This window comes from Esox lucius, chromosome 22 (assembly GCF_011004845.1).
Source record: "Esox lucius isolate fEsoLuc1 chromosome 22, fEsoLuc1.pri, whole genome shotgun sequence".
Classification (NCBI taxonomy): domain Eukaryota; kingdom Metazoa; phylum Chordata; class Actinopteri; order Esociformes; family Esocidae; genus Esox; species Esox lucius.
Genome location: NC_047590.1, coordinates 14789542 through 14807842, shown reverse-complemented (window position 1 = coordinate 14807842; position 18301 = coordinate 14789542). Strand labels below are relative to the sequence as shown.

General features: G+C 43.9%; 1 protein-coding gene across 6 annotated transcripts in view; it reads right to left on the bottom strand.

The window, feature by feature from the left end:
• Positions 1–18301, bottom strand: part of sema5bb (sema domain, seven thrombospondin repeats (type 1 and type 1-like), transmembrane domain (TM) and short cytoplasmic domain, (semaphorin) 5Bb) — a 53315-nt gene that overhangs the window by 18264 nt on the left and 16750 nt on the right. For 4 of the 6 annotated variants that reach the window (XM_020042492.2, XM_020042490.2, XM_013139825.3 and 1 more), the window contains 7 exons: positions 11308–11531; positions 8643–8742; positions 8496–8541; positions 5473–5535; positions 5281–5379; positions 3732–3945; positions 2690–2975 (listed from right to left, as the gene is read on the bottom strand). In XM_020042492.2, coding sequence (XP_019898051.2) covers positions 2690–2975; positions 3732–3945; positions 5281–5379; positions 5473–5535; positions 8496–8541; positions 8643–8742; positions 11308–11476 — 977 coding nt within the window. In that variant the 5' untranslated portion in view covers positions 11477–11531. Of the gene's footprint in view, positions 1–2689; positions 2976–3731; positions 3946–5280; positions 5380–5472; positions 5536–8495; positions 8542–8642; positions 8743–11307; positions 11532–14434; positions 15154–16007; positions 16273–18301 lie in introns of those variants that run through there. The other 2 variants (XM_013139829.3, XM_013139827.3) reach the window with 2 other exon arrangements.

Sequence of the window (18301 nt, the reverse complement as noted above, 5' to 3'; positions counted from 1 at the left end):
CTTTCAATAGGACCATTGGTATAGGTAAGGAAAGTGCTTAACAACGCCAGAATAAGAGGTTGATGGAGGGAACAGAGATTTAGTGTGAAGATCACTGGAGATCAAGTGTAGCCCAGCTGGTTGAGCGTGCCGTTTGCAATGCCAGAGGCTGCGGGTTCGATTCCCTCGCTACTGTAAGTCGCTCTGTATAAGGACGTCATCTAAATGACTAAAATGTCAAATGAAATCGATCTATTGAGCCCTGTAGAGATCCCTGCATTAGAGTTGTGGCGGCACAGGGGGAAGCAAAGGGAACAACTGACTGAAAGTGGGGGAACCTCTGGACAGGAGACTATACACAGATGACTAAACCTGTGGAGGCTATTGCAATGTGTGCCAGTTGATGCACACGTGGTGGAAAAGTGTTTTTTGATGCACTAATGAGATCATGTCTAGTCCTAGATATACCGTTGGGTGATGTTCCCATTTAATGGATAAAATTACACATTAAATTACATGCTAAATGCCACGATAAATGCTGATGAATTACTGTGATGAGTGCACCATTTTTTTTTCATACAGTAGTGGTAACATCATGTGACTCTCTCCATCCCACCATGCATGTCTACTACCAGTTTACCCGTGACCTTGTACACCTGACTCACAACCTGACCTGTAACCCCAGTGACACTGTCCCCTAGTTGTGAGACGGGACAGCCCAAATAAACACAACAAGACAACGCAAACTATATCAAAACGGCTCTGACAAACGGAAACGGTTTGCCACAATCAATTTCCTTTCCAGTCGGAAAACGGCTGAGGTGTTTTGATGTTCCCACGGAAACATTCTTGGCTGGTTGTCCTACGGGCCTCAATCTCCCCGTGGACTCAAGCATCTCTCCCAGACGCTGTTCTGCTTTGTTGAACGGCCAAGGGCCCCGTTTGGCCAGACAGCTTGAAATTACGAGGGAGAATTGCCTCACCAGGTTGTATTCCCTTTCTAATATGTTTCTTAGCCTTCGTAAACTGGTCAGGCTCAACGGGACACTGTTAAGCCAATGTGTAAATAAAGTGAAGAGAACAAAAGCGACTAAGGAGATTGGTGTGTTTGCCTGTGTGTCTTTTGTGTGTATGTCTTGTGTGTGTGTGTGTGTGTGTGTGTGCGCACGCAGTTAATACTGTCTGGTGATGGAAGATGATGTAATGTATCTACTGAAACCCACTCTGGGCCATTCTAAATGATTTTTGATTGCCATTTATTTATTTGGTAGATTTTCTCCTCATTTCATAACCCAATTCCCAATGATGTCCTTGGCTCCTTGCATAACCAGAGCAGGTGTGGAAGAGTCAAAGATTGAAGCATGTCTTCCGAAGCACATCCTGCCAAGCTGTTCTGCATCTTATCACACTGCTTTCTCAACCAGGAAGTATAAGACAGCATACACAGGTGGGGTTTTAATGCATTCCCTGGACAACAACCACGTGTCAGCCCGCCAGTGCCCAGCCCACCACAAGGAGTCACTAGAGCGCAACAAGACAAGCCCTGTCTGAAATTCCACCCCTCCACCCCGGGTAGCCCTGGGCCAAATTGAGCCAAATTGAGCCATTTGCTGGACCACTGGGCACTGTTGGTATGAGGCGACCAAGATTCAAGCACTTGGCTGGAGTGACCCAGCTTTTCTCTGAGTCAGTGTCCCTCATTCATGAAATGTGCGGACGATCAAATTTGATCTTAAAATAATCATACAATCATTTCACCGACAGAGCTGGTACTCATCAATATTATTTTTGTTGTATCCTTTACGATCAAACCCACGTCTGGTTGGAGACCGCGTAAACCAACGTGAAAAAATATGATCACTCTTGATTTGCAATGAGACCATCATGATCATGAAAAACAACAATTGTAACAGACTCAGTATTCAAACATATCACAATATTAAATATTGTATCACTACCGTAGGCTATAACTGTATTATTTATTTCACTTTATTCTGTGTTCTCTCTTCTGTTGTTCATGCGTTTGTAAGGTTTGAAATGCCTTTGTGTATGTAATGCGCTAGACAAACATGCTTTTTCTGAGTCACTCAGGCTGTACCTACATACTTTGCCATCATAAATGGTCGTTATAATTTCGGTGGCTGGCATCTTGATCAGCTAACAGGTCTTAAATTGACGAGTGAGAGGATAAATAAACCAGTGGTTCTGGGTCGAGCAGTTACCCTAATGATGGCAGAGCTTGCTCTTTTAAAGGAATTTGGCTTTGGGCTGACACGCGAAAGTGTTCCGTAACAGCGCAGATTTTGTCATGGAGAATGACCAATGGTTAATTAGCTGTTTCAGTCTACAATTGTTGAAATCTGTCAATTCATAGGTTGCTGATCGCCACACCTGCATACATTACGGGTGTGTCATATGTAAACAAGGACCGGTGCAGCGCATTTTTGAATCCATGACTTTATCTGATTTATCAATCGGATCAAACTTAGAGATGATCGTAAGCCTCACCCAATGTTCAAATCAGATCTTTTCTGAGAAGTTTTCATGAATAAGAGCCATTGTCTTTAAAACACTGCACCCACTCAGGGGCCATAGAAGTTCTACTTGCAGATGTTTAGCGGGAGTTTAGGTGTGTGTGAGTATGTATTCGTGCAAATTGTCTGGTGTTTGTGGATGAGATGTGGTGTGCCTGCGCGCGTGTGTCACTCACACATTGGTGGTGAATATCCCGTAGATCAGGTCCTGCTCGGGCAGATAGAAGGTGCTCTGCAGCTCGTTGTAATAGAACGGGATCTCTCCTGAGCGCGAGCAGTTCAAGCGCGCCTTCATAAACGTGGTCCACGTGTCCTCCAGCAGGAAGCGGCCGCCCACGTCGTTCTTGCAGACCCGGGCCACCCGGGAGAACACGGTCCGACCGCAGTCGTGTTCGACCGCGTTCTCCCTCAGGAAGAAATACGTGAAGAGTCCCACCTCGTAAACTGAGACAAAATGGGGGTCTGGAATAAAAACAGGGGGGGGGGGGGTGTTGAGGAGAGAGATGGGGAGAGATGACAGCGGGGAAGTGTGGCGTTAGACATGAGATGTGATATTCCGTCTCCAACCAGGTAAAGCAGCAGCAGAAACGTCAGCCGTTATGTGCAATGATGGGTAGCGTTCTGTTTCTTTCAAAATCCCACCATCATTAACACTTATCCTCTGTAATTCCTTTCCATTAGTTGCCCCTCCAGCCCATCTGACAGTTCTAATACGTTGCCGCCGTGGAAAATGATCCAAACTCATGAAACAAGCACCGATTATGGATTCTACAGGACCGGCACTGAAAACTTGATCAGTAGTTGGAAAGCCGAGCAAGTAAGTAGGTGTGGATCAATTTCGAAATGGTTAAATTACAAAGTAAACCTAGGTGCCATGTATTCACTCCAAGTAAATCTCACATTGTTGGTCCCACTGATTAAAATTGTGCATTTCTGTAATATTTGTGACTATGAACCATGAGTATGACAAAACATCTTTTTACAGATCTAATTGTGTGGTTAAAAACTTAAAAATAGCAACAAGGCTCCTCCTGGGTTTGCAGTGTCCTGAAGAAACTGAACACAAGGGGGTTTTGTTTTGTTTCTTTTATCTCAGCTGTACTGTGCAGATAGTTAGGAGGCAATAGCCCAGTAAACCCTGGTTAGGGGCAATATTCAAAAACAGCCTGCAGAAGTAAAATCAGGCTTCCATTTAAATTCCAATTTTAGAGTGTTTACCATTGAGCCACTTGGAGTTGTACTGGGCGGTGCGGAGCGGAGGCATGTTGCCAAGGCTACGATAAATCACAGGGTCGCGACCCGAGAAGTCAATGACGGTGGCGGCGTACAGCTCCCCCTTCTCCGTCACCATGGCAGTGGAGTTGTGACGCGGGTCGTAAGGGCACCTCGCCACCCCGTTCACCGTGTCCAACACCCTGCTGAGGTTCCCGATCTGGAAGGGAGGATTGAAGAGGGTGTTAAAGGTCAGAGTCACCCGCGGGTACCATGTGTATCGTTTTGTGTCCAGTGCGATGGAAGTTAGGGGGAGTTTGCAATGCTAGTGCTAACTAGCATAAACACAGTGATTGGAGGTATACGGTGTCTGCAAGTTGGTGAGCATGCTTTATCAACTCCACCACGAAAAGACCAAATGAGGGAACATCTTTTGGAAGAATGGTGTTCCATCCCTCCAGAGTTCCAGGGACTCGTAGAATCTCTGCCAAGGTACATTGAGGCAGTTCTAGTGGCTGGTGGTTGCCCAACACATTACGGAAACACTTCATGTTGGGTTTTCCTTTAATTTGTCACCTGTCTCTCTCTTTCTCTCTCTCTCTCTCTCACACACACACACACACACACACACACAAATAAATATTGCTTAGATCTGTATTTTTTTACATTTGCTGTCATATAAAGTATATTTTTTATATACAGTGTCTTTGGAAATATTCACAATGATGGAGCCCACTGTGCTTCTGGGAACTTTCAATGCTTTAGTAGTTTTGATTACCATCCCCAGATCTTTTCCTTAACACTTTAGACAAATCTCTGAAATCTACAAAGAGTTCCTTCGACTTAATAGCCTGCTTTATACTCTGACATGCACTGGGAAGTGTGGGGCCTTTTTATAGACAGGTATGAACCTTTCTGAATCATGCCCAATTATTTGAATTTGCCTGGTGGACTCCAATCAAGTTCTAGAGATGTCCCAAGAATAATCAAAGAACACTGGATACATTTGAGCTCAATTTAGTGTCATGGCAACGAGGCTGAATGTACAATTGTGTTTTCACCTTGTCATTATGGTGTGGAGACTAATGGCAAAAAACCCCAATGCAATCAATAATGAATTGCGTTTAATTCAACAAAATGTGTAGAGAGGTGTCAGAATACTTTGTGGTATTCACGGCAACACACCGCTAAACACGGCTGTGCCGAGAGTATCAGTCCTGCGTAGTCATTTATCACCGACAGCAGCCTGACTGAAATACAAATCATAACAAGCAGTTATTTAAGAGACGATTTTTAGATCAGTCTGCCTGCTACGTATGTGATTGGTGAGCAGGTGTCATGCTGCCATGGTGCATGTCTGGAAAAAGAGTGAGGTCTGCTTTTTTCGCTTCTTCATTCCTCCTCTACTTCTCCTCCCTTATCCCTTCACACTCTCATGTTAGACCCCACCCCTCCACTCCCCCTCTCACTCTTACGTTATCCCCCCCCACACCCCACCCCAGAACTCCCCCTCTCCCCCTCATGTTTGCCCCCACCACTCCACTCTCCCTCCCACCTGTCGGGTCGTGCAGACGGGGGTAAATGCGTTGGTTCCGCAGGTGAAGATCCGCCGACCGGTGATGAGCAGGACCCGGATGTAGTTCTGACACTCATCCTGATGGGAACACAGGAGGTCAAAGGTTACAGGACTGGGTTCCAGCAGCTGTTCTGACTTATTTGTACAGCCACAACAAGACAGCGGACTTGCCTCAGTCTTTCCTTTGCTTTGACAAGATCGTCTGGTGTCATCGTCTGGCCCCCATTCTACTGCCTAGGGACGAGAAAAGGCCACATAAACTCCCGTGCCAAAAGGAAAGACGTATGTGTGTGCTAAGACATTAATAAGGTTCACATTTAGTGAAATCACTGAGATGAGTGTTAATTCATAGAGGATACGGCAGGTCCGGTTTATATGATGAATGGTTGTTTGCAAAGCTTATGCCAGGTGATAGACACAAATGAAATGAGGCACAGGGCTTGAACAGGAAAAAGTGATGAAGACAAAACATGTTGCGGGGGTCATTTGCATAATGAAATGAACTGCCCATGTGAGTGTTTCGGGGAGAGATGCTGTGACCTTCTCTTTGCTCCCATTAACAAATGACTCTACATTGATGCCCCCGAGCTCTATCACACCAGTACAAAACTTTGTCTACGCAATCAGGGCGACCCAAATACAACACGCACCCCCCAGTAAGCAGAAAACAACATCCGCCTGTGGTTCCCCAACTGTTATTCTGCATATAATTCTCCCCACAACTTTCTACATTGCAGCAGAGTGATGAGAGTAATCCAGCATAAGAATACTAGTGTGCGACTGGAGTGTCATCGCTTTTTATAGAATTTAATTACAGCGAAGAGCGCTGAGTCAGTGCAAAGCCGAATCAGCAATTTCAATAGAGAGGCAGACTTTTTTTGTGATTCAAGTTTGAAACTGCAAATCAAGGTTTGTTTACGCCGTAATTCCAGATCATAAATAACATTCCACGTCTCAAGATCTCAAAATTGCAATTTAATTCAGTCAGCCGCAGTATACAACTTAACAGCACGTTCCAGGTTTTTACAGTTCTACTTAAAATAGCCTTGTGGAAGCTCACTCCTAAAGTCACTCCCAGCAAGTCTTTCCCTGGGTCGCCCCTGGCAACCGAGCACCCAATAATTCTTAACGCTGGGGACAAAGAGTGAATGAACAGCCAAACTGAAAACCTTCCCCCGTGTTTACATAATGGCATTGTGGCCTCTGGTGCACTGGTCCATTTAAGAAGTTGGTTCTCAGACGCGTCTTTCACGGTACGCTCGTTCCGATAGGTCGACCAGCCACATGTCCCACCCCCCCAGCCCGCTCCCTGTCCATCCATTGAGCCTAGCTGATGAATGACATCAGAGTCTCATTGGGACTTTCAGTGGCATTACTGCTGGAGGACAAGAGCCCTTGCTTAGGTACGTGGACGAATCGTGCAGACATGCCCAGTCTTTTATGACCTTTTCATCAATACCCTTCACCTATGAAAGGCACGTCTGACATAATGGTATATTGATAATGGTATACTGAAATTGTAAAACAGTATGTTATATTTAATCCTCTGTGAATTCATGGTCTCTCATATCCATGGATTTAATTTGAGTATGATTCCTAAGCAGGGCTTGATGCTCCATTCAACATGGAGCCCCTGTATTGGAGAGAACCATAGGACATTAGAAACAACGGCCAATGGGCGCAAACAACGGACGGAACTACAGACAGCGATGGACAGACGGGTCATCGGGGGGGAGGGGGGGGGGTTGATGGACGGGGGTGAAGACAGAACAACGGACAGATCCTCAGATAGAAGGGCGTTTGCGTGTTCTAATCTACGGCACAATGGCCGTATCAAAACAGCTAATTCAAATTGATTTTCTGGGGTCTGCTGGATGGGTATCATCCCAAGAAAAGCAATGATGAGGCCCCCGAGGACAGATTTGACGGAAAGTTCATGACTGACATAAAATTGATCCACAGCTATTTGAACAGCCATTAAGAAACGACGAGAAGGGAACCAGGGGAACGAGTGGACTCAACGGGGAGAGAAAGAAAGAGAGAGAAAAAAAGAGAGGGAGAGAAGAGTAAGAGGGGAAATGGGGATAGAGAGGTAAGGAGGGGGAGAGAGAGAAGGGGTGAGGGGGAGGCACAATGACATCATAACACTATGCATCCCTTTCCCTTGTCAACCACACCTAATTAACAACACTTCAAATGGCTTCATCCTGATTCTATTACTCTCTTCTATTGCACATCTTCGGTGTTCTCCGTTTGCTTTAGCGACGTACACACACGAATCCCGCGCCAGCAAAGCCCTTCGAATGTGTGCGTCAGGGCCGAGTTCAACTGGCGAGATCTCGTTGCTGTGTCGTGTTACTACTGGCAGACACCAATCAGCTCTATAGTAATCCGCCACGATGTTGACATTCCTGGCCGGAGCCCAGTGAGAACACCATCTCTACTACGAACAGGCCTCCTGCACAGCCTCTTACCTCCACAGAGGCCTATGTAAAGGAGGTCACGCTCCTGTCATGATTAACTTGGCCTGAGACCTGAAGGCTTGATTATGGCAAGCAAAAGAACAGCCTAGTCCTGCGAATGGCCAACAGCTGCTCCGGTGTGTCTTATCATGGATCCACCATTTCAGGGTCTTATATTGTGGACCAGTATGGAATTTGAAATAGAGTCCTTTAATATAGACCGCATGGAGAAGACGCCATCATTCTAAAATGTTATTTCTTTCTGGGGCTCTGACCGGATCTTATATTTCAGTATTTATGGAGTAGTTATTATAAGGTGAAACCAGTTTAAAAGGGTAAAACATAATATGGATTTACGAAATGTTGAACATCTAATAGTCAAACGATAGCATAATAGCCAGTTATGTAGCGTTACGTTTTTTCTATTTTCTGTTGATTTTGTAGTGGAAAGCTGAGCAGGTCAAACATTACTGGTCAATCCCCATTACCCATAACTGTCCCTCCTCACACACAATTCGTCACGCATGGATTCATCGCTGATGTATGACAAATGGTCAAACCTGTTACGTCAGCACTGTTACTACATTTGTCACTTGAATGTAGCTGGCTGTTCAAAGTTGACCAAACTGGTAGAAATGACCCTTAACCAACCACACCGTCTTTGCCTATGATTTCAATGTACGTCCTAATTCATGTAGTATGCAATCATAGTGGGGGATTGGTTCTGCTTACCTGTAGGAGAGAAGCATTGCTAAGGCTCAGTCTGAAGAGGTGATTTCTACAGGCAGAAGACCCAACATGGCGTCACATTTCATATCAGAAGAAAACAGGCAAAAGTCAGAATTTAAACATGTCCGTTTGTGTGTGTGTGTGTGTTACCTGGCTCCCACAATTAGCTGGTTTCTGGTCAGGTCAAGGGCCAGCTGGGAAAAGTCCTTCACCCCGGGGTAAGAGAACTGTGACATCCAGGGATTCAATGCTGGGAGGAGGCGAAACAACCGTGTCAACATTCGGTAGGTGTGGGAACTGACGCCAAATATTTGCCGGCTCAGGCCCTGCTCTTGCAGAAGACGTGTGACATAACCTCTTGACTTTGCAAGAGGCCTCAGACCTAACCAGCTTCTGTAGATATACCTGCGTATTGGTTATTTCACCGATAAGCAACAAGATAAGTCAGCAGAGAACCAATTCTCATCTTCAACGATGACTTGGCCGAAGTCACGGCGTCGCAAGAGGACAGGACGACACGGAATCACGTGAAAAACAGAAAACCTGTTAAAATTAGCGTCACCTGAGTAACAATGAGTAGCATGTTGACACATCTGTATTATATCAAGGTCAGTGCAACTGTGAGAGCGGACAACTCAAAACCAAAGGCAGATAATCTCTTCCTTGAGCCCTGTGCTGAAGTGTGTGGTGACCCTTATCAGAGGCTAAGCTACCCTGCTTTATTGGACGGATAGAGTATGAGAGCTGGAGACAGGGGGAAAAGAAAGAAATATAGGCCGTTTTGGACGAAAGATGTCTCCAAAGCAATCAAGGCTGGGTTTGTTTTAGTGTTTCTGATCTTAATGCAACCTGACACCCAACAACCAGCCGGATCTCGGGGTTGCACCAATCAAAAAGACTGCTTGATGGGCGAACATAAAGTTCATCCTGAATGACTTCAGTGGGAGAGACAGAGAGACAACTTCAAAACAAATTGGGGAGGTCTGAGACGCGAGCAATGAATGACGTTACCAAGCTGGATCACTGATTTGTGGCTTCAGCAAACCTAGAGGATTTCATTAAAGTTCACCATGTTTTAACAGCTTAAAACAATTGTCACTGAAGACAAGAGTGAAAATCCTAATATTGTATTGAGATAAGATGTATTCTAAAGTGTGAGAGTTTAAAACAGAAACTCCACCACTGCTCTGCAAAACAAAACTGTTAATCACAGCCATTATTGTCTAAAACTTCAAACTGTTAAAACAGACCTTTAGTTCTCTGCCCGTAAAATACCTTTATAAATGCTCCCTCAGGGTAGGAATAATGACAAGTCATCTATCTCTTTTAGGATGAGAAACGGTGCGCTGCATAAAGGTCGGTCCCACTGAAACTCGCACAAGACGGCAACGTTACGTTGAGAAAGAAAATGGAACAAAAGTTCTAAGAGCATTCACTTTACACTATTATCACCCAGCCAGTACAAATGGAATTACTACTCAGAGATTTTGTTCTATGCCACCTTGATGACGTTAGTGCCACACAGAAATGACCGTTGGTTACATTTCAGTATTCAGACACTTCAGTTTAATCAGAATTACCTGTCAAAAGAAATATATACATATATGATTGGGTATATAATTAATCACATGTATTCTTTAGTAAAAGACTCATCCCATTTTTACAACCAAGCGGTAATATGATGTTTGGCAGACAAATGATGCTTCTGGATAATCATAGGTTGATTTAACATGATAATTTTCTCCCAAGACGACACGACCTGCATACAAAATATCATTCTGAGACATTTTGTTCAAATTTACCAGACGCCAATGTCACCAAAAGGAACAATTTCGTTGACATCCCTTGCGCGAGGACAAGGTTTTCCCCAGTTATGGCTTAGGAATTTGAACCAAGGATTACTGGCCTTTATGCTATAACCAGTATGTCATCTGCATCCCCTTGTCCCATTTTTAGGCATTGTGATACCAACTGGACCAAATGAATAGAAAACCAAAGTTACAGTTGTATCAAACATCAATTCTACTGGTGTGAAAACATGCCAAGAGACATTAGAAATGGAAGGGAAAGTGGGAAATAGGGTGGAAAGCCAAGTGGTCTCTCAGACTCTATCCTTAAGAGAGAGCGCGTATAAGTATGGTAATTTAGTAGCCACGCCTGGTCTGGGGATCAATCAGTGACTATGGACCTAACTCCGTCCCTTGGTTCGGTTTAACTAAAAAAAAATCTCAGTGCCACGGCAGACTGTATTCAAGGGCTCTGTCCCTCTCTCTCCCACTCACTTTCTCACTCCCTCACTCCCTCCCTCACTCCGCCTTTCAATTTTCAATTCACAAGAGATAATGGAAACCTGAAAAGAGCTGACTGTGGAGGGTGAAAAGCGAGGAAGGGGCGCACGGGATGAAGAAAAAGAACAGACAGCTCTCTAAGGGAAAAGGCATGCTCTGAAAATGAGAGTACCCCAAGTATCTCCAATCACGAAATGTAGCTGTCTTTCGGTTTCTTTCGGGCCCAATCTATACAGCTGGCTTTTAGGGTAAGAGGAGCGATTTGGACGGATGAAGGAGCAGCAGAATCCTCAGAGGAGGTAGCAGAGAACACACCGGAATGGTCTTGCTATAACAATGCATGGTATAGGTGGTAAAACAGCATTGGTGATCTTTGAAATATGTTTTCCGCGCTTCGATCGAACTAGCCGGGCACAATAAAACCAAATATGGATTTTTTTTTTCTTTTTTTAAGGTAGTCATACAAATACATTCCTGCCCATCTGGCAAAGCAGACAGACTTCGAACGCTTAAAAGAATACGCTCACCTTTGTATGGGACGATGGGATGAACCTTCCTGGTACACTCGGGCGGGGGTGGGGGCCGGCTCTCGAAGTTGACCAACGGCTGCTGGCATAGACAGAGTGGCAGGGAGAGGAGGAGAAGGAGTAGACCAATGGAAGGAAGGGACACCGTCTCCCGCAAAGACATGGTCATGGTTACGGGGCAAACCACGCCCACTTCACCTCTAGCTAGTCCTCACAGGACACCCCTGAGGGAATAAGGACAGAGATTTCAATAAAACACACAGCCAGCGCCGATAGTTTGCAAAATATAGTTTTTACAACCTGCTTAAACCAACACATCCTTAAACCAACAATGTATTGTTTCAATTTTACTTAGAAATAGAGCTTATTTAAAAAATATATATGTATTTTACTTTTATTTAAAAAACTAAGAAAATATGTTTTGCAAGAGGCAAAACACCAACTGTGAGAACGCTGGCTTGGATTAAAAGTATATACAGTTTGTTTCAAAGATAAAAGTGCCAGAATAGACTGATCTGATCATTACACTACAAACCTTGCAGTGACCTGAATATTGACCATTCTGACCCAAAGGCCTTGTACTTTTGACTCTTTACCGGCTGGACAGTTGAAATTAACCTGTCTAGTGTGGCTGAAATTGTGCAGTGCCAGAGAGATCGGCAACAAACACATGACCTTAAAAGCGGGGGTCGAAGTTTAAAACAACACAGGAGTCATTGAGCCGCTCCGCCAATCCGACACAGACAAATGCAGCCTGTCATTACTGATAACTACAAGCATTCATTCAAATGATGCTAAACATCAGGGTGAAGTTGGTGATGTGTGGCCGACCTCTCTCCAAGAGCATTCAGTTCGAGACACATTGTTCCCAGCAAACTAAAGTAAAAGGTTTTACATGGTATATTAAACACATGGAACATTTTCCAAAAAGAAAAAAACTGCCGGTACCTCAACAGAAACAGACGTTCTTCAGCTCTGTTTCCAACACCCATAATACAGACAAACAGACACATAGGTGCATTTCTTCAACCGTGCATCTCTGGCTCGTTCCCCGAGAACAGATGTGGACCCGTCGCTCCTTTTAAAACGACCGAGCAAGCGAAGTGAAAGAGAGACGCTGAGCGTTTGTTGCTGCAGCCCAAGACATCTGCTGATAGGCCCCCAAAGCCGAACCCCCGAGCACACCACAGCAGTTCTCTTGGTACACAGCGGTTCTTTAAACATCTGCATTATCACGCCATCCTCGCTGGCATCTGCAGAGAACATTGGTCTGTGGGTAGGTGCCCTAGTGGGCACACACACACACAAACACACACCTGACTGCAAGGATCCTTCTCCCACTAGCATTCTTGTTCAGAAGCACTGAATGACTGGAGAGTTTTAGTTGTTTTTTTTAACAAGGTTGAACATTACATGTTGGCAATGAACCACAAGAGGCGTTCCACCACGACTGTAATTAATCGATGTTTGGGCACCGAACGGCTGCCAGGTGTGTGTGAGTGTGAGTGTGTGTGTATCAGACTGTCATTCTGGCTTCTGTTGTTATTCATCTTCGGTAAAGAAGGACGAGCAGCCTGCTGTTGACTTGATGGCAGCAGATATAGTAGCTTGCCATGGAAACAACATTTATTATTTTAATTATTAAAGGAACAGAAGTTTGTAGACTATGTCTTCATGTCGATATTTGGAATTATGATTCAAACCTATGGTAGCCTCTTTGGACTAGATTAATTCACTAGTACTGAAAAAAAGTAATGGGTTCTGGTCAACTGAACCACACTATATAGAAAATAAAGTACAGATTGAGATGGGGTAGAGCTTATCTTTCAATCCCATGGGTATTGCTTCAGCATTCTTTCCACTACTGTGTGGCAGACATGTTTATGTTCAATTGTTTTTTTGATTTGTCAATTTAATTTGCCATCTTTTATAGCACAGATCTTTTGGTCACTGCCCTAGCGATTAAAAATGCCAGGATGTGGATTTGGATTTTATATGTACATATTCTAACTAGAATTACTATCAGTTGGTTACAAAATTCTAAGTTTGAAAGCAAGTGATTCTGATGACATGGTACGCAATTTTCAGGGACCCTTTTTAGCTAGATAGTGCCACTTTTACAACCAGCCCAATTTTTTTTTTAAAGAATGGACTGCAACTTCAAAGTCTCTGTTGCATAACGGGTTCTGCATACCATACTTTTTTTTACAGTACAACTGTGTTGTCTTCAGTGCCGCTACCTTTCGTCAACAGAGCAGCTTTGCACGCTAGCTTGACTTGCTAGCAAGTACAAAAAAAAGGAAAAGGAAGTTAAATGAAATGTTTTCTCCTAATATAAATCATGAGACGGGCTCTCTTTAACATGCCTGCAGACCGTAAGCAGAACGATATTGCCTGAAAATGACACACATGGTGACAAAATACATTGTACTGTGGACGAGGCATTAGACGCGGAGGCTAATGACAGACAAAGGACTTGGGAGTAAAGCTTATAATCTGTGTTTTGCTGCTTGATTGATTTGTTATTGCTGGCTGGGTGGTAGGTAGGTCTGGCCTGTGTCTATCTGAACTCCAGAACCATTAGGTGAGGGGCCAAACGAGTGCTGTCAACATCAGACTGGTGTGGACAGAGACCAAGCTTGTGGATTGAGTGACTGGAGTGTGTATGTGTGCGTGCATGTATGTGTATGTGTGAACAAATTTGATTAGATGAATGCAAACAGAAAATGTCCCCAAACTATTAAACTAGAAAAACACAATTAATGAGGCATTTGCAATTGGACAGTGTTCAAATTTGTGTTAGGAATTCAGCTTAGGGTTAGATTTCGTTTTTTGGAGTACCGTTAATGCTAGGGTTAGTAAAAATAATATTGTTCAGGGTTAATTAGTCTTGATTTCCATACGGACATAGCCAGGTCGTGTGTGTGTTTATGCATGTTAAGTCACAGAGACAGAATCAGAGAGCGAGAGGGAGATATGTAATAGTTCAGAGGCCATGATTGACTCCAGACAGGGGGGAGAAAGTCTGGTCTCCTCTGCAGCCTGAGGGGCTTCTAAGGCAGACAGGGCCTTGGGTGGCAAGGGGGAGGGACGTCGCAAGCCCTAACACACAAACACTCCCCCTCACCTTTTCTAATTAGCGTTCCCCGTCCTCCGCTGGCCTTCCACAGACGGTCTCCCCACCGCCGCGTCGTTCTCCCTCCTCTCAGTCTCCAGACCCCCTAAAGTCAGGCCTTTAGTGACCAGGTCTAATCAGCGTCAATGGGCCAGACCCAGCAAATCCCTCTAAAGCCTACTCCTGAACCAGGGTGGTATCTCCGGAGCCCTGCATGCGAGATCCATTCAGATATGAGCCTTTCAAAGAGACGGGGGACATGGAGAGTGTGGTTCAGAGGGGCAGAGACACAGTGCGTGTGCAGTAAGAATGAAAGCGCGCGTGAGTGAGGGGAACAATGGGATATTGAACAGCATGGAGGGTCTTTATGCGGATGCCAAAATCCCCAGTGGAAGTACCGAACGAGACCATTTGTGAAAGATGAGATCTGATGATGAATCTAACTACTGGGTAGGTAGATAGGGAGTACATGCAACACGGTAAACCACCCCGGGGAGATGGAATGAGGCAGCAAAGCGCTGCGTTGGTGGCCTGTTTGGGATAATTGTTGGGTTATTGTACTATGTAAGTAACAATGGAGATGTGTTGCTAACAGTGAGATAATGAGATAAGTCAGTCACACTTTCACACTAACAACATCCTCAAAACCAAGGCTCACTGAAGCCTCCTTATGCCCTTTATGAAGGCTTTGTGAAAGCTCTCCAAATTTCAACAAATTCCTTCTTCATATGAGGCGGAAAGGCTAAATAAGCCTTTCGCCAACTTAGATTTTTTTTTAATGATTTGTGAAGCATTTGTAAAGGGTTGTTTCTGTCTTAAGATGGCACCACAGCTTGGAATGACAAACAAACTAAAGTATCTATGAGACAGTAAGCCAAGCAGGCCTAGACCCTCTATCACAATCGTGTAATTATTTAAGTACATTAGGTGAAGTATTGGCAAAATCTGGCCAATAACCGGTGCTGTAAAGTTTTGATTCATTCTCACTGAAAGACACAATATCTACACTAAGACAACTAATCTGCCTTTATGTTTTCAGAAGGTCAACTATTTCAGTTACTGCTGATTCCTAAAGATGTGTACCTTCCAGCACTATGTTATACATTAGGGTTTGGTTGTCTGGGGCTTGCTGCAAACCTTGAACAAATGCTTTGTTTGGTAGATTAAACGTTAGTGCAATGGAGGTTACAGAATGTAATCAGATAAGTTGAGGTGCACGAAATTGCAAGGAAACCCGAATGATCTAGGAAATCTATACCTGTCAAAAAACCTAATTCTGATAAATGATTTACAGTATATGAAATAGCAACACAATATACACTATTATGCTACTACCTTTTGGCCTGGAACAAGAGATTCTTATCTCAATCTAACCTGGATAAATAAAACAATACAAACCCATTACAAACCCACATTCATAGCTACATTCTGGGACCATTTACCACCATTTACCACAACCAGTAATAACCAAATCATTTCATAATCGCCTCCAAAACTCAAAACCTCTAACTTGATGTCATGTCGTTCTCCTTTCTCTTCAGAAAGGAGAAAACGTGTAGACAACAAGGTATACATTCATACACACCAACAAAGTTCCTCCGTCCCAGGGCAGATTGCAGCTAACCGCTCCTTCCCCAGATGTTTCCCTGTAAATCACTGGTGTGTGTATGGCTTCAGGAAGTCTTTATTGATTTCCTGCCCTAACCTGTTGTTTTGTGTTGCTCCCTGTAATGCTGTAGCCAACGTAGGCCTGTGGAGTCTCGTCTCGCACTCACTACATCACGTCTAGGAAGCTGCTATTACTAGAAGTGTACCATGCAGCAGCCAGACTTGTCCCTGTTAAAACTAAATCCGTCTACAGGCTGGCAAAGTAAAAAAGACACATGAGCAAGATTACTTGGCTAAGCTGATCAGTTAGTGGAATTGTTTTCAATGTTTTACTATTCCCTTAAGGCAGAGAGCAGTGCAGTTACGTTCCTCCAGTAACCTTATAGATGCACACATTTAAGACTACGAGATGAATCGGAGGGGTTCAATCAGTTTAACTTCCCGAACTACCACCTGTTGGATGCCAACTATATGATCCAAGTTGCTCATTTGTTGTGCCAAGATGTCCAGACGTGAGTCTAATAATCCTGAAGGCTGGCTTCACACATTACTCCGGCCAGGTATATAGCTGAGCCTGCTTAAGGGTCCCTGACTCCAGAGTCCCTGAGCTAATGGCTGCTTTCACACAGAAAGCATTCAGCTCAGGATGCACTCTGACGCCTTTGTATAGGTCTTTGTCAAAACTGGGAACTAAATAAGGGGGTAGAGTGCCGCCCGCAATGCACATGGTAACTTCCCTATCAAACAACCCACCTCTCACCACTCAGTATCCATTTATAAATACACCGCTCCACACTCCACTGAATGAGACTGCATTAGACCCTTTTTTATACTGTGAGTCATGTACTTTTTTGTTTGATTTCTGCAAGCTCAAACTGCTGGTACCTACATAACATAACACTATAATGCCAATAGTTTAATTAAAAAATTATAATAATACAATAATTCACAGCAGGCAGGATCCCTCCTTCACCTCGGATTGAAGACACCATGTCTTCACCTGAGACATGGATCAAAGACATATTTAGAAGTTTGAAAACCTCTCTTGTGATGTAAAAGAATGAGACAAAGATAAATCATGTCAGAACGTTTTCCACCTTTAATGTGACCTATAACGTGAACAATTCAATTGAAAAACAAACTGAAATCTTTGAGGGGGGAAAATAAAAAACACACAATAAACTGGTTGCATAAGTGTGCACACCCTTAAACTAATAGTTTGTTGAAGCACCTTTTGATTTTATTACAGCACTCAGTCTCTTTGGATAGGAGTCTATTAGCATGGCACATCTTGACATGGCAATATTTGTCCATTCTTCTTTACAAAAGTGCTCCAAATCTGTCAGATTGTGAGGACATCTCCTGTGCACAGCCCTCTTCAGATCACCCCACAGATGTTCAATTGGATTCAGGTCTGGGCTCTGGCTGGGCCATTCCAAAACGTTAATCTTCTTCTGGTGAAGCCATGCTTTTGTGGATTTGGATGTGTGCTTTGGGTCGTTGTCGTGCTGAAAAGTGAACTTCCTCTTCATCTTTCTAATGGACGCCTGAAAGGTTTTGTGCCAAAATTGCCTCGTATTTGGAACTGTTCATAATTCCCTCCACCCTGAATAAGGTCCCGGTTCCAGCTGAAGAAAAACAGCCTCAAAGCATGATGCTGCCACCACCATGCTTCACTGTGGGTATGGTGTTCTTTGGTTGTTTTTGCGCCAAACATAACTTTTGGAATTATGGCCAAAAAGTCAACCTTGGTTTCATTTTCCCAAGTGCTTTTGGAAGACTTGAGGTTTGTTTTTGCAAACTTCAGCCAGGCTTGGATATAAGAAAAGGCTTCAGTCTTGCCACCCTACCCTATAGCTCATTCATATGAAGAATACAGGATTCTCTGTTGTGCCATATTTTCTCCACTTGATGATGACTGTCTTCACTGCGCCATGGTATATCTTATGCTTTGGAAATTATTTTATACCCTTCTCCTGACTGATATCTTTCAACAATGAGATCCCTCTGATGCTTTGGAAGCTCTCTGCGGACCATGGCTTTTGTTCTGAGATGCAACTAAGAAAATGTCAGGAAAATCCTTTAAATTATGGCAGGTGTGTAATGACTTCTAATTAACATGGTTCATTCTGAACACAGCCACATCCCCAGTTATAAGAGGGTGTGTGCACACTTATGCAACCAGGTTATTGTAAGGTTTTTATTTTTCATTTTTCCCCTTCGAAGATTTCCGTTTGTTTTTCAATTGAATTGTTCACACTATAGGTCACA